General features: G+C 40.6%; 1 protein-coding gene across 2 annotated transcripts in view; it reads right to left on the bottom strand.

Moving 5' to 3' along the window:
* Positions 1 to 15,923, bottom strand: part of PDGFD (platelet derived growth factor D) — a 228,358-nt gene that overhangs the window by 17,907 nt on the left and 194,528 nt on the right. For both annotated transcript variants that reach the window (XM_077893277.1, XM_077893276.1), the window contains exons 4-5: positions 11,419 to 11,481; positions 7,739 to 7,937 (exon numbers count right to left, since the gene is read on the bottom strand). In XM_077893277.1, coding sequence (XP_077749403.1) covers positions 7,739 to 7,937; positions 11,419 to 11,481 — 262 coding nt within the window. The remainder of the gene's footprint in view (positions 1 to 7,738; positions 7,938 to 11,418; positions 11,482 to 15,923) is intronic.

Raw genomic sequence — 15,923 nt, forward strand, 5'->3', positions numbered from 1 at the left:
TAAAGTCAAGATCAGAAAACGTTTACAGCATTTATAGCCTTACTCATCAATCCAGATTTCCTTTGCAAGGATTTGGTATATAATGACTATCTGAAGGACTAAACTCCTAATGGTATAGGTCAAGACTGAGACACCAGCCTTCTAGAACCAGCTCCATCAAGGATGCACGGTGATGCCTGAAGATAATTGGTACCAAGACCCACACAATCTAGAAGCAGTGCCATGGGGAGAGGATAGCACCAAGAAGCCTTGTGCTCTGATGCATGCCCCAACGAGCTCAGAAATACATCCCTTGTCCAATGGGGAAAAAGTGCCACAATCTGTTATGTAAAGCACTAAGAATGTGACTTGGATTTTACAACACTAAATTAACAAGGCTTTGAGTCAGGGTGGGAGGTTAGGGGGATATATGAATACTTGTAGTATTTTACACCAAGTAACTAGGGTTTCTCAGCTTTTTTCAAGGTTCATAAATTGCCCAGGAGGAGTCTATTCATCTTTATGGACATTACAACCTTATTGTGTGGTTTTCAGATGCCCTCTTCTATGAATCAGCACATAATTATGAAAACTGTTTCCATTCCTCAACCCCAATTTGGAGGTGCAAATCATTGTAGAAAACAATTATTTTATAACCTTTAATGAGAAAATACCAGGATACTTTAAACTTAAAATCATGAATTCTCATAATTCCATTTGCTGGTTTAATTTCTAAAGAATGGACATACTTACCACTTGTATTTATAGCGATTAACCTAAGTCACCAGGTTCCCAATGAGACAGCACCTAATTTTCGGGGTTTAAAAACATTGCCAAGATGTTGTTGTGTGAGATGTTGTCATAAGTGCAACTCTCATTGTTTTCTGGTAATAAACTCTAATTGCAGACACAACCATCCTTGTCTGATAGGTGTGGGACCTGAGGGCAAAGGAGCCAAGTGAGCTGTCCAAAGTCACTGGACGCATAGCAGGTGTTTGACAAACACATGCCACAAAATGAGTCCATGCATGGCCATCTGCGGGGTGCTGAGTCAGGCATGAAAGCAGCTGGCATCATCATGAGGCAATGCTCCGAACTCTAAGAACTGTGACCTGGTGGATGTATGAAATAGGTCTACAAAATGAACAACAGGAAAACAAGCTAGGAGCTGAATATGAATCAAGAAGATCTTTAAACATCTTACTCCGACATATGGAGTCTGGGTCTCTGAGCTTGAAACACCACTGAGGTTCCCCCAGCAGGCCTGTGCAGGGAACAAACCCAGATTTATGGCATGGCTCTCTCCTCTGCAGCTGTCCCAGGATGTTTCTGATTTTCTTTTAGTATATAAGTGGGAGTAACAGTACTCCCCTGCCAAGAAATGTATTAAGATTAAATGAGTTAAGGGGCACCTGGGTGGTGCAGTTGGTTAAACATCCGACTTTGTTCTGGCTCAGGTCATGATCTCAGAGTCGTTGGATCAAGCCCCAGGTCAGGCTCAGTGCTCAGTGAGTGGGGTGTTTGCTTGAGATTCTTTTTCTCTTACCCTCAGCCCCTCCTGCTACTCACATGCATGCATCTCTCTCTCAAATAAAAAAAATCTTAAAAAAAAAAAAGATTGAGTTAACAGTGTTTGAAGCACAGAACAGAACCAAATCCTAGTTCTCAGTAGACTGAAGTGAGTAAAACTGATCAACAAATACGGTTTAAGCACAGAATGACCCAAACAGCCAGGATGCCGCACGTGGGGCATCGACAAGGAAAGGAACTCATGATCTTAATGTCAGAAGGCATGATCTTGTGTGTTCAGTTTAATTGCCTGGGACTTAGCACAGGCTTTACAAATTAAGACTCAATGAGCTGGTTTTCCCAGCACCGGCAGTTTTGAAAGGAGCGTGTGCTCTAGGAAGGGGGTACTTTCTCCCTAAGTCCATAGGTGCACAGAGCAAAAGGATGTCTCGGGGTCTGTGGGGGGGCAATGCTTCACAGAAAATGTGGGCAAGGGAACTACGATGCCAAGACATTCATCATGAGCCAAAGTAACTGCTGTGAGAAAGGCACACAGACCCAGCCAGACATGGGAAGTTGCCATGAGGTGGTGTCTTCCAATCCATGTGCCTTGATGGGGGAGTGACTGGTGATGAAACATGTAGTGTGCACCCACATAGACACATGCAATGTGATCAACAACAGTGTGGCTTTTGTTAGTGCTCCCTGGCAAACTGAATTGGGAATCTGGATACTTAACAGCTCCTATGTGTCATAAACAGTGGCTACCATCTAAAAAAAAAAAAAGAAAAAAAAAAGTGCTTTTCAAAGGAAACATCCAATGAGCAAAACGGTGCCAGAAAAGTTTTGGGTAAACAGTATCATAGAGAAGTTTAGTACTTGCCGATTATTTTGTAAACTTTTAATGAGTGTCTTGATTTTACAGATACTTAAATTTGACAATATTTGGATCCTCTGTAGGAGGCTCTCCAGATTAGTGATGATTATCTTACAGCCCTACAGGAAAGAAAGCACAAGAGTTCACAGAAATATCTCAGTTCTGTGAGTTTTACTGATGTAATAGTATAGCTATCATTGACTGACAGCCAACTCGGTGCTCCTCTGCTCTTACTAATCCTAACACAACTCCGCAAAGGGGTCATAATTAGAGCCATTTTGCAGTGTGCAGAGCACAGAGGCTCGAGGTCTATACGTGACTCCCTTGAGGCCACCGCTCTTTGGATATGAGTTAGAATTTTATCCCAAGTTTACTTGATGACAAAGCCCATGCTCTTCCCACTACAGCATCCCTCCTTTCCCTCCATTTTTATCAAATTTGTGGAAGACAATTCTAACACTGATAAAGACAGCTTTTACTTGGCTCACACCACATGGTTCAGGAAGTTCAATAAAGCCGACCCTTTTTCAATGTCAGGAATTAGAAAAATAAATCCATTTTGATTTAATGTCCCTGGTACCTTTGTTTACTTCACAGACAGGTAGTTACAAGAGGGTGATATCTCCAGAGAGACTTCTCTGATTCATCGCTAGCATCAAAAGGCCTGCTGCAAGTTCTACCCAGATAGCAAATAGGCAAAGTTGCCAGCATTCATCTTGTGATGCTTCAGCTTACTCTAAACTATGTTCATGTCTTAATATACTATGAAGTTATTTTCCTCATTCTAAATCATCTTTGGAAGAGCAAAACTTGTTTTTTCCTAGTTAGTAAACAAGGGCATGACAAAGAAACAGCAATGAATGACTAATTAAAAAATAAAAATTATTTTGACTTAGGATAATTCAGAACCAATTCAAACATTTTGATATTACACATACTAATTTCAATTAATTCTCAGCCTCTATACTGGTTATTTACCTATAAATCATTTTCAAATTAAAAAGTCAAGTGGTTTAAATTTTAGAGCAAAGCAATGTCATGTAAGAAATCACAGAACTGGTATCAGAGCCTCTGAAATGGGTTAATAACTGTCTCAGAGCATCAAACTATTTAGCATCTATAAAAATCACATATGTTAAATCCTGTCACTTGAAATCAATTTAATACCAATATATTTGCTCCACGCAATGTAGAAATATGGATTTTTTTTTTTTAAAGAGGAGGGCAGGGATCCCTGGGTGGCGCAGCGGTTTAGCGCCTGCCTTTGGCCCAGGGCGCGATCCTGGAGACCCGGGATCGAATCCCACGTCAGGCCCCCGGTGCATGGAGCCTGCTTCTCCCTCTGCCTATGTCTCTGCCTCTCTCTCTCTCTCTCTCTGTGTGACTATCATAAATAAATAAAAATTAAAAAAAATAAAAGAGGAGGGCATGTGAATTTTGGCACATTAAAAAAAGGGCAACCCTTTGGGGAAGAATTTACTACTGGTAAGTAAAACTGTAGTTCACAACTATTAAGTTGGAATGTCCCGTCAATTATACCCATATGTTAATGACAACACTTAGGCTGTGAAAACAGGCTTCCCCCTTGCTATAATGTGTTGGATTTTTTCTGTGACAAACACACTATGGTTTACAAAAGGCAAGTTCTTTTGGAATAAAGAAGCAGATCTCATCTACATTGTTCATCTCTGTAAACGGCCTCTCAATGAATGCCCAATCTGGTAAAGGTTAAGGCTGATCATTTCTTAATTTAAAGATGCCCAACGTCATGCTACAAACTTGAATAAAGATGCGCTGTCCTTAAACTCAAAGGACTCTGCGTTAAAGAAATGCTTTCAGTGAGGCTTCAATAGTCATATCATGACTATACAGTTTGTAGAAGATCCATGTAACTTTTTTACTTAATTATAGGCAAGTGTGCTATGTCATTAGTGTACTCAAGAGACAAAGTAATGCAACTTGAAACAACTTTTTTTTAAAAAAAATTTTAGGCAACTCTGAGGTTGAAATTAATGGCAAAAAATAGGTTTTGGAGGTGCAGTTATGTACAGATTTTGATTATCCATGTTACCTTTTCCTCCACATTCCCTAAGAAACTGAATGTTGGATATATTCACCTGTTCTATAGACAAGTCCAAGCTTATCTATTACTTGTGAGTTTTAAAAAAGTAGGCCTTGTGTGCTGAAGCTCTGGCTCCAATATTTGGCAGTGCTCTTCTCCCTCTTCTCTCTTTCTTCTCCTCTAACCTGTATCGGCCTCTTGCTTCTCATTTACAAGTCTTTCTTAGACTGACCCTGAATCTCACTGTCACCAAATCTGCCTTCAAGTAAACAGTAGAAACGAGGCACATAATATAATATTAAATATGTACTATTTCTATGTTATTAACACACATTCTTTACTTAGTGTGTTTGTGTTTTATTTTAGAATCTTTAAAACTACGTGTTTGCATATTCACATTTAAGGGCCATCTTAGAATACTGCTCTTTGCTATCAAGAAAAATACCACTCTGATCAGTCTGGGAAATCAGAAGAATGGATAGTCCATAGCAATCCATAACTGGTCTCTATTTTTGCATATCATTATAAAATTATCATACTGACAAGAGGAAATTTTTTCAGGGATCCTATAAAGTTCACTCTTTGTTGGACATCCAATGGACCTCCATCATCTGTAACTCTTCATTCACTGCTCCCTTTCTCATACAACTCACGGTATAAACCATGAGTTTGTACTTTTTAAGTTCTAAAAGCTGAAAATGGCAGCTGAGATATGAAACTGGCTTCCTTTTGCGTGTGCAAGACACATGCAGGTAGTTCAGCAGCAGGAGAATGATAAACAATTAAATTAGCACATTTATACAAGTACAGAGACAGTGGTGACTTGCCAGTGTTAAATGAAACAGTACAGACCCACCTTCAGGCCATTTTAAACAAGAGATTAAGAAGTGGAACTCAAGCCAACAAGGGGAAGAAATGTTCACTCTGTCAAAAATAAGAACGTCACCTTGAATGTTCTTGCAAGGTTCTATCAGGAATCAGAGGCATTCATGCTTCATAAAGCTACGTTCCTCTTTGATGCTATATTTTAACTAAATACCTTCACATCTATGATGTCTGTGGGGCGGTTTCTGTAAACTTTGGAAATACACTAATGCTACTTTTTAATATCTTCAGTTTCATGAACATTAATTGAGCACCTACAATGTGTCAGAGGCTGTGCCGAGTGCCCGAAATACAGATGAATGATTCCTAACGCAGCAGCTCTCAACCCTGGCTGCCTCTCAGGATCGATCTCCATCTCCGATGAGCCATCAAATAACCTTGATAGCTCAGCCCCACCCTGAGAGGTTCTGAGTCAGTGGGAGTAGGTGTTTGGGGGTAGGTGTCTGCAGCTTTGTACAACTCCCCAGCTGACTGACTATTCAGCCAGAGTTGAGACCAGACCCTTATGTCCTAGGACCTCACATGGCCTTAGAGGAAATGCCAAGACACAGCAAAAGTGCAGTAGGAGGATGTCCTAATGCTATGGCATCTCAAGTCCTCCAAACTTTGTCTGGGGTGGCAGGCTTCACAGGGAGAGGACACGGGACGAGAAAGGTTCCCCCAGTGGAGTAAGGCAAACACACGTCAGAATTCCAAGTAGCCAGAGCTAGCTAACACTTCTTGAACAAGTACTAGGCCAGACTCTCTTGATGGCACCACTACAATGATCAAAGGTAGGTATAGTCACACACACGTTGCCAGAGGAAACTGAGGCACAGTAACAGTGACTTGCTGAAAGATCACAAAACGTGTACACGGCAGAGTTAGGATTTGAACCCAGACACTCTGCTTCCAACTCAACATATCTGGGGGAAAGAAAGTAATAGATTTAGGGGATTTTAAAATTTTACGATTCCAAAAACTAGATGCCAAGAACTGCCCCTCAAATAGCTCTAGCAGTGAAGATACTTGAAGACAGAGTCAGATTTTATCATTTCTTTGTACAACTTAATTTTTTTACCATTTTTCTGGGGTTTTCAAAACACCGTGAATTTTTACTTTCCTTCAAGTTGACTAAGTAGAAATCCAAAGACAACACCACCACAGAAAAGCAATTTTTCCTCTGAGTTGAATGCAGCCTGTGGCCCTGGGAAGACTCTGTTTGAGAGTCCAGGGATCTGCCTACAGCACATCTCCACACCACCAGGGCATCAGGGACTCTCTTATCCACCCCTTGGCTGTATGTCTTAAGTACAGAAGACTTCAGACCTGAGCCATAAGCAGCCCAGGCAGGAGTTAACTCTTAGTCCTTCTAGCCCAAATGTCCTAATAGGTTGTGCTTACTGACACAAGTAGGACCTTCCTGAGCTTCACAGCTCTTCAAAGTACCCCTGATATTATAAAATGTAGGCAACAAGCTATATTTTAACTAAATACCTTCACATCTATGATGCAAATGAACCTTACAAGACAATTAGAGAAAATTTTAATGGTAAACTTCAGCAAACAAAGCAAGCACAGGCTAGAAATTAGTTTTATTCATTAAAAGGTAATTATATTTCTCTATTAATTTGAATTAAACATGCAAAGAAACATCTCAGATTATATCGCTCAGATGTACGAATAAGACATTTGTTTTTTTGCAACTTTCAGTATTGTTTTAACTCAAGATGTTTTCTCGTGAAAGGTCCTCTCTCCTCCCTTCAGTATATTTTCCTGAAACCTCCAGTTGAATGTGCCTCACCCCCACCTCTCCAAATTATCCCAGGCCTTCTCTGTTTCTTCTCAGGGACACGTACATTCTATGAAGTATCTCGGGCACCAAGCACATAGTAGACCCCCATAAAACCTTTCTAGTATAGACACTGACGGGTAGAGATGAAATCTTCTGAAGAGTTCTGACCACCACTTTACCAGGAGCCTCTTCTGCCAGCACTGAGTCCTGAGCTAAATCAACATTCACATCTACCAGAGAGGCACAGTGGGCCATGATATGGGCTCTGCCCCTGGAGGCAAGAAACCATGACTCTCATTTCCTCTCTACTGCCACTGGCCACACAGCTTGTACCAAGTTATTTGCTTCACAGTGAGGCTAATAATACTTTACTTGCCAAGAAGCAAGAAGCTGGTCCAGATGATTTCACAAGGTTTCTTCTAGCTCCTAGCCATGACACATCTTTGGCTGAACAAAATCTTGCTTAGTCCTGTACAAACAACACAGTCTGTGATAAGCACAGAACTTCATCTGAAGGTGCAGTGGGAGAGATATGTGGTAAGACTGGCAGTAAGCCTTTGATTTTAGCAAGCCAAATATATTGCATTTTTAGTCTTCACTGAGAATTAGTGGTCTTATCTGCTCACAAAGAACCTTCAAGGCTGTTTCTTACCTTTTGACTTCCTGTCATGGTAGGACCTGCCTCGATAATGAGGGGTGTCCAAATATAGATTCTCAAGATCTTCTTGCCATGATTCTGGATTGAAGTGCTTGAGCAGATCTTCCACGGTATCAAATTCAGCTACTGTTTTGTCCAGAGCATCCGCAGTGAGAGTGGGGTCCGTTACTGATGGAGAGTGATAGGATACCCCCTAAGAGTGACATACAGCTCAGTGTACTCAGAAAAAAAAGTTTATTGCTATGAAATACAATAGTCATACATCTGTATGGAAGGAACATAAACAAGCTTCTGACTGTAAGACAATATATGCATAAATATCATGCTAGAGTCCTCTGCCATCGTCCTGCCATATTCTTAAATGAGAACAATTAATTGGTAAATTATAGTCATTCTCATGTTTGCAAGTCAAAACCAGGCAGGTCATAAAATGTCTAGTTCATCTGAAATATAATCATTAAAGAAGATACTGACTAAATGGCAATATCAAAATCACATCATCCCATTTCTTGGTTCATGGTTCCAAATCATCCACAACCACATCAACAAGTAATGATTAGAATTTGAATTCTGAGCTGCTTTCATACAGTTTTTGCAGAATCCATCCCTTCCTCCCGCGTTTAGCCTCCATCTCTCCTCACAGGTCATCTTACATTGCAGGTGTTGTGTGAGCAGGCTTCGAACCTCCTCTGGAGAGGACTTGATCAAATTTGACAATTTCACCAGCTTATTAACTGTCAACAAGGATAATTAGTCATGAAACTTGCTCCTTCACCCCAGACTAGAAGATGCCCATGGGAAACATATGTATGTATTTTTAAAGGACTGTTGCTTGCTAGCAATCCCAGCTGTCATGAAAATATTCTCAGAAATACTCTTTAAATGAGGAATGCAACATCATTGCAAATCTGGGAGGGATTAGTATGTTGCCATGGACTAGGTCCTCACATAAGTTCCCAAGCACTTACTTCACCAACCCTTGGATAATCTAGAGGCAAATGAACCATGATTTAAACATCTCTGTAAAAATTCATGACCCATTAACAAGGAAATAGAAAGCACAGAGTCTCAAATGGTTTCAAAATGTCTTTCAAGAAGCCGCCAAACAAACAAGATCCCTCAAGGGCAAATACCTCCTACCAGGCAGGGAAAGTGGGAATTAACAGGCACTTGCATTCCTGAAACTAGAAATACTATGTGCCACAGGGTTTCAGACAGCAAGGCCCACAATTCATATTTTCACTTTCAGGTTTGATTTTCTCGTTTTAACCAATTAAGGTCCAAAGGTCTGTAAACAATAGGATGGATGCCCACCTGCTTTCAGAGGAACGGTGGTCCCTCTTCAGCAAAGCAAAGGGGTTTTGTAAAAGTATTAACCTACCCCGGTGTACCTTAAGAGCAGTTTTCAAATATACCTGGCAGGGGAAAGAGATGGGGAAATACGAGCTGGACCAGTGAAGACAGTAAGCCACTTCTCTAATCCAGGGATGCAGTTGTGCACACACATGTGTGCATGTGTGCATGCACATATACTTGTGTGCATGTGTGGGTGCTTGTGTACATGCATGTGTGTGCTTGTGTGTATGCATGTGTGTGGCCGATATAAACTGAACCCTGACTGAAGCACATCATTTCTGTCTTTCACATCCCTCCTGGCATCACATGCTAGAGTTGGATATGATGATTCAGTATCAAAATTTCAAATTCCAATTCAACTTTGTATTATCTGGATAATCTACTGTCTACGTGGCTCACAGTCACAGGTGATTGACAACCGTATCCCAATAATGTGGGTCTAACATCCAGAAATTCAAAAAAAGCTGGCCCAAGTCAGGTGCATGGCATCTGTATAAAAGTTTTGAAATTAAAATGCTTCCCTGTGTTTGAAACAGAAGAGGGAACATCAATGAAGCCACTTTCAAGAAAGGAGGAGCCTCTCACAATGGCTCTGGGAACTCCAGTGAGAGCTAAGAAAAGACTTAGAGATGACTAGATCACCTAATAAACCTGCTAGAAAATGTTTATTTCTTGAGTAATTATTTTAAAACTATTTTTGTGAGACAGAACAGCTGGGTGTACTCCTTCCATGGCACTGTAGATCTGACTGCACTCAGCTTTGGTTTCATTTTTATAATCCATTCAAAAGCTAACTAAATGGCTTTAAAAATAACAATTTAGAAAAATGCTCAGAAAATTAAAAGCCACATTCCACAAAAACAAAATATGGTTTATACAGGGTTAATGGTGGGCCCAAGGGTCCTTACTCCTATTCCAGAGGGCTTTTGAAAACCAAAATGCTGAAGAAAGAGATTGTTTTCTTGCTATCTCCAGAGAATGAAGCAGAACATGGCCTTGGAGCTCAAACCACAAAAGTGTCCAGTGGAAGCGGTCACAGTGCCGAGCGCCTGCAGTTGCTCCAAACGGATGGGTCACTCCGCCTCTTTATGAGGACCTGCATTGTCCTGAATTCGCTAAGGGTCCCTTAAGCTCATGCTTTGTGCTCCTGGGCCAGGGATGACTCGGCCATTCCAAGCTGTCACCTGTAAGATGCCTGAGAAGCCAGAGGATTTGACAGAACAGCAAGCTCAGGCCTGGGGCCAGAAGCTGCCACACCTCCCCTGAATCGTTGGTCTCGGGTTGCTAACCGGGCAAATCTCTGTCTGGTCTCCCAGAGCAAAGGGCTTGTCTTCCCGACAGTGACTGCCTGCACTTAGCCAGATTCAGAGTGTCATTCTGGGCTGTCAAAGCAAACAAAACGTTCTTAACATCACCATTAGAAACCTCACTGACCTCTTGATTAGGTCATGTTGCTCTAGTCCAGTGGCCACACAGGGCGAATTAAATAGCAAAATCCACAGCTAAGGAAACCTTGGTATCTGAAGGAGTTTCTTTTAAAAATCCTCTAGAGAGCAAAGGATAGCATATCACTTGAAAAAAAATCAAGTCTGATTCAGCGACATGGACTCACACCCATGGGTCAGCTTTCTCCATGCTCTTGACCTTCTAAACGAACACCTGCATTTATTATCTCGCATTTTATTGCTACATACATGCTCCTCATAGGACTGGTAAAAACAAGGTCTGTTCTTTCTGAACAAGAGAAGCAGAACACTAAGAAGTGACTAAATTTGGAGGAAAAAAATGGGACCATGAACCATTTTTGCAGTTTCAGGGTGAGTTATGTTTTATTTCTAAGTCAAATAGAACATATGTGTGGTTTGCACTTAAATTATCTTACTGTAAACACTGGGATTTTTCATGTCTGAAAAGATTCTTGAGAATGTAGAGGTTAACAGCCTCCTTTGGAATATTCAAAACACTGTTTCAAAGTTCCCCACTTGAGCGTGGGCCATGGACCAGTTTGATATGCTTGATATGTCTGGACAGTCATCCAGTTGGAACATTCTACTTTGAAACCGATAAATACTGAAGTCATTGTCTACCCCACGTTCCTACAATGGGTACTGGCATTTCCTGAGGACCTTTCTGAAGAGACAGGAAAGGACATGTGACCCAGCCTGCTCTCCCCATAAATGAAATGCAAGGACACATCCAGATTACAACATGGCTTCTAGTGAAACTCTGGGTCCTTCATGCAGCTGAAGCCATTCTGGGGTTGACCTTAGCTTCTCCATCAGCTTTTTTCATTGACAACAGAAAAACAAATTACTTACTGAGATAGAGCTTGTGACTGACTCCCAGTTGGTCTCTGAGGCTGCTGCGGGTTGGAAATCTTCCTAGAAGGTAAGAAACATCCATGTGAGTCAAGCAAACCTCTGTTCAATTCATTACATGCACAGTTTCATTATCTTAACCATCGGAATCTTCTCCCAACTAAGTGACAACAGATATAAGGGCTACATTTTTGCTGGACAGGTCACCCTCTGTCTTAAGCGCTTCTCCACAAGAACCCTTCTCATCCAAGACACGGACATTTTTGGACAGAGGGATATATTCACATTTACTTAGGAGTACTGGTGAAAGGGAAAAAGTGCAGACAGGAGTTCAGATTTTAATTCGGCCATCTGCTGGCTGTGTGACCTCAAGCAATCTACCTCACCTTGGCAATCCTTCTCTTCCTGTCTGTAAAAGGCTGGTATGGGATGCTTAAATTAGAAGGGAGTTTGGAGAACTGAATGCACCAATTATGTAATTATAACTAGCACTTAATAAGGTGGCTAATAAAGAATAATAATAGCTATTATCCATATTGATGTTTATTTGGTTTGAGCTAGGTTCTGCATCATGTTCTGTCCTGCCTACAGAGCTGGTCAGCAATATCAGTGATCTTTTCAAAGATAAATTAACAGACAAAGGGCTACTCCTGACTCTCTTGCGATGGCAGGAAGGATAGCGGGGGCAGGGGACCAGCGGTGGAATGACACAGTACCACTCACTCAGAGAAAGGAGCCAAAGGGCGGACCTGAGAAAGTCATCTCGGAGACGACTTTGAAGGGTTTGTGACAGCCATGGATCTCAGAGAAAGAAACTTCTCTTAAAAGGCAAATGTGCCTCCAAATTGTATGTGACTTTCTGTCAATTACTCCAGCACCAGTAACTTTAAAAAACATAATGGGAAGAAAAGCTGATCTATCATTTATACATGTCACAGATGGTTCCTGACCCTGCTTAAATCAATCAACCTGGTTAATGTCTTCCAGCCAGACCAGGGAGTACGACGTTATTTTAAGATGATGCTGAGAAAAATTCAGATACTCAAATCTGGCAGCTTATTTACCCAAGTATACTTACTGAATGAAGCTAAGTATCAGGTCTAAATTTCATTAACATTTTGAGAAGGTGCTAGTGCGTTTGTTAATTGTTCATGATGAGACTGATCTATATATAAATGTCTGTGTTAAAAAAATTTAGTTGTTTACCAAGAAAGAACTAAGTCAAATGTGGGGTTCAAGGAATGAACATCTATCAAAAACTGGCTAAGGCATCATTATTCTAGTCTCAATCTCAGGAAAGATAGAAAGAAACAGCGAATTGGTCTCTGCCCTCAGCAGGACAGGATCCACATAAAAAAGACAACAAATTCCCACAGCAAAAGGATGGGTGCTTGCAAGTGGAGGTTGGTATTAATATGAGTCTTCATAAAAAGGTGAGCAGGTGAAATTGGGCAAGACAGCCAATGGCTTCTTCATGTCGTGAAGGGGCTATTGGTGAGAGGACATTTGCCAGGTAGGATTATAACATGTGCAATCCTCACATCATAGAATTTTCATTTTCACTCATTTATTATTTGCTCCTCACCAACTGTGTGATTCATTCTAAACTGAGGGTAGAGTCATGAGGAACTGAGGAACTCTATCTTCCTTCAAGGAGTTCAAAATGTAAGCATTAATAAACAAGTCAATGGCTCAGGCAACAAGCTCATGTGGGTGCTATAATACTAGTTTAATCAGGTCACTAAGGAAGGTAGTAGGAAATTTACCCAAGAGGAAGTTGGCTTAGAAAAATTTCACCCAAGAAGGTAACTCTTGACCTGAGTCCTGAAGACTCAGGTAAGTAGATGAGTAAGTAGATGGCTACTTGCAAGAAAGGTGGGGTGGAAGACTCGAAGAGAGACAGATGTCTAGACACACGTGGGAATGTATACAGGAAAATGTGTTATTGGGGAGAGTTAATGAGTTATGTTGGGTGTGGCATCTTTGAGGTGCCCACGCAATATCCAGCTAGCAGGGTCCAGGAGGCTGTTTGCTATATGAGAGTGGACCACTTGAGAGAAACCCAAATGTGGGACACAGATCTGAGAATCCTCAGCACAATAATGGCTATGAAGTGAGTGATGGATTATGCTGACCATATGTGAAAATCAGAAGAGGGACAATCTTAAAATCTTGGAACTACAAAGAACTTAGTATTAACTAATGCAATCTCTTCACTTTAATGATTAAAAAACCAATTCTCAGAGATAAATGGTGTGCTCTTTATCATGTGGCCAACTTCATGCAAAGTAGGACCACAAGAGTGCATTTCTAAGTACACACTGTGTGGCGATCTTTCACATCATTGTAACTGGCTTGGATGGAACAGTGTCCAAAGGGAAGTCCACAGAAAAGCAGGAAAGACCGATAGCAGAGTATTGGTGGAAGGTTCTATGAGGATATCCTTTGAAATAGTCTTAGTTATTTAGATTGTACATTTATATTTCCTAAATTCTGTAACTAGATGCAGTGAAACGCCGGGACACCTGCACCCCAATGTTTGTAGCAGCAATGTCCACAATAGCCAAACTGTGGAAGGAGCCTCGGTGTCCATCGACAGATGAATGGATAAAGAAGATGTGGTCTATGTATACAATGGAATATTAATTACTCAGCCATTAGAAATGACAAATACCCACCATTTGCTTCAATGTGGATGGAACTGGAGGGTATTATGCTGAGTGAAGTAAGTCAGTCGGAAAAGGACAAACATCATATGGTCTCATTCATTTGGGGAATATAAAAAATTAGTGAAAGGGAATAAAGGGAAAGGAGAGAAAATGAATGAAAAGATCAGTGAGGGTGACAAAACATGAGAGACACCTAACTCTGGGAAATGAACAAGGGATAGTGGAAAGGGAAGTGGGGGGGTTGGGGTGACTGGGTGATGGGCACTGAGGGGGGCACTTGGCAGGATGAGCACTGGGTGTTATGCTAAATGTTGGCAAATTGAACTCCAATAAAATTTTTCTTTTTAAAATGTCCTGGCACCTTGGAAAAAGATAAAATAAATAAATTCTATAACTTTGATTTACTTCATTGTCTTGCATAGATATATGGTAAAAACATTTTTTAAGCATTTTAATATAAAGCACCTTCATGCACATGTGCCTAGATAAATGTTACACACACAAAAAAATGTTAGCTTCCTCACTGTCAGAGCTATAGGATTCCACTTAAAAACTTTATAATAGACGCACATGACAGAGGATTTCATTAAGTTCCAGAAAAAATAAATTTATCTTCTCTTAGCAACATAAATATTAGTCATTTAAAAGAAACCAACCTTCTTTTAGTTTATTTCAAAATTTGCTCTTATTTATAAATGACACATTTAAAATGAGCTTTTAAAAAAGGGGAAAATGCCCCTTCTAAGAATAAAGTGCAGAACCTCTGAGTTTTATTTTTTATTTTTTTTTGAACCTCTGAGTTTTAGATCCAAAAGAACAATCTTGGCATGGGAAGGAACGTGGCCATTTGCTTTCTAAATCTGTCCTTCACATGTGTTTCTCATCTCCTCCACTGCAGTCTCTCAAGCCCAAGATCCTGGCGGGCCTCCCAGTTGCTAGCTTTGAACCTGAGACTACTGTGTCTAGAGTCCACACCACATGGCAGCCGCAATGGTCTTTTCTTTCCTGGCTTTACAAAAAATAACTGACATACAACATCGTGTAAATTTAAGGGGTACAACATGATAATCAGAGGCGTGTCTATGTTGCTAAGTGGTTACTACAATAAGGTTAGTTAATGAATCAATCCCCTCACATAATTACAGTCGTGTGTGTGTGTGTGTGTGTGTGTGTGTGTGGTGAGAATATCTAAGAGCTATTCTTTCTTAACAACTTTCAAGTGTATAATACAACACTTAATTATAGTCATGGTGTTGTGCATTAGATCCCCAGAACTTACTGATCTTATTACTCTAAGTCTGTACTCTTCAATCAACAATTCCCCATTTTTGTACTTTCTTGCCCCTGGCAACGATCATACTCTATGTTTCTATGAGTTTGGCTTTTTTTTCCTTCTTTTTTAGAGTAGGCATATAGGTGAGATGATACAATATTTGTCTTTTTCCTATCTGACTTATTTTACTTAGTATAATGTCTAATTTCCTCAAGGTCCATCCATGTTGTCACAAATGCAGGATTTCCTTCTTCCTCAGGCTGAATATCCATCTCTCACATTTTTGTTATTCATTCATTCATCTGTCAGTGGGTACTTAGGGTACTTCCATGTCTTGGTTGCTGTGAGTGATGCTGCAGTGCACATGGGGTGCACATGTCTCCTCACCACAGTGATCTGCAGTGACCGGTCTTCTTTCAGTTACATAACCAGAAGTGAGATTGCTGGGTTGTATGCTAGTTTTTTAAATTCTTTTTTTTTAAATAAGATTTTATTTATTTATTCATGCAAGACACAGAGAGAGAGAGAGAGAGAGAGAGAGAGAGATTGAGAGGCAGAACCCA

The sequence above is a fragment of the Canis aureus genome, chromosome 3 (genome assembly GCF_053574225.1).
Source record: "Canis aureus isolate CA01 chromosome 3, VMU_Caureus_v.1.0, whole genome shotgun sequence".
NCBI classification, from domain to species: Eukaryota; Metazoa; Chordata; class Mammalia; order Carnivora; family Canidae; genus Canis; species Canis aureus.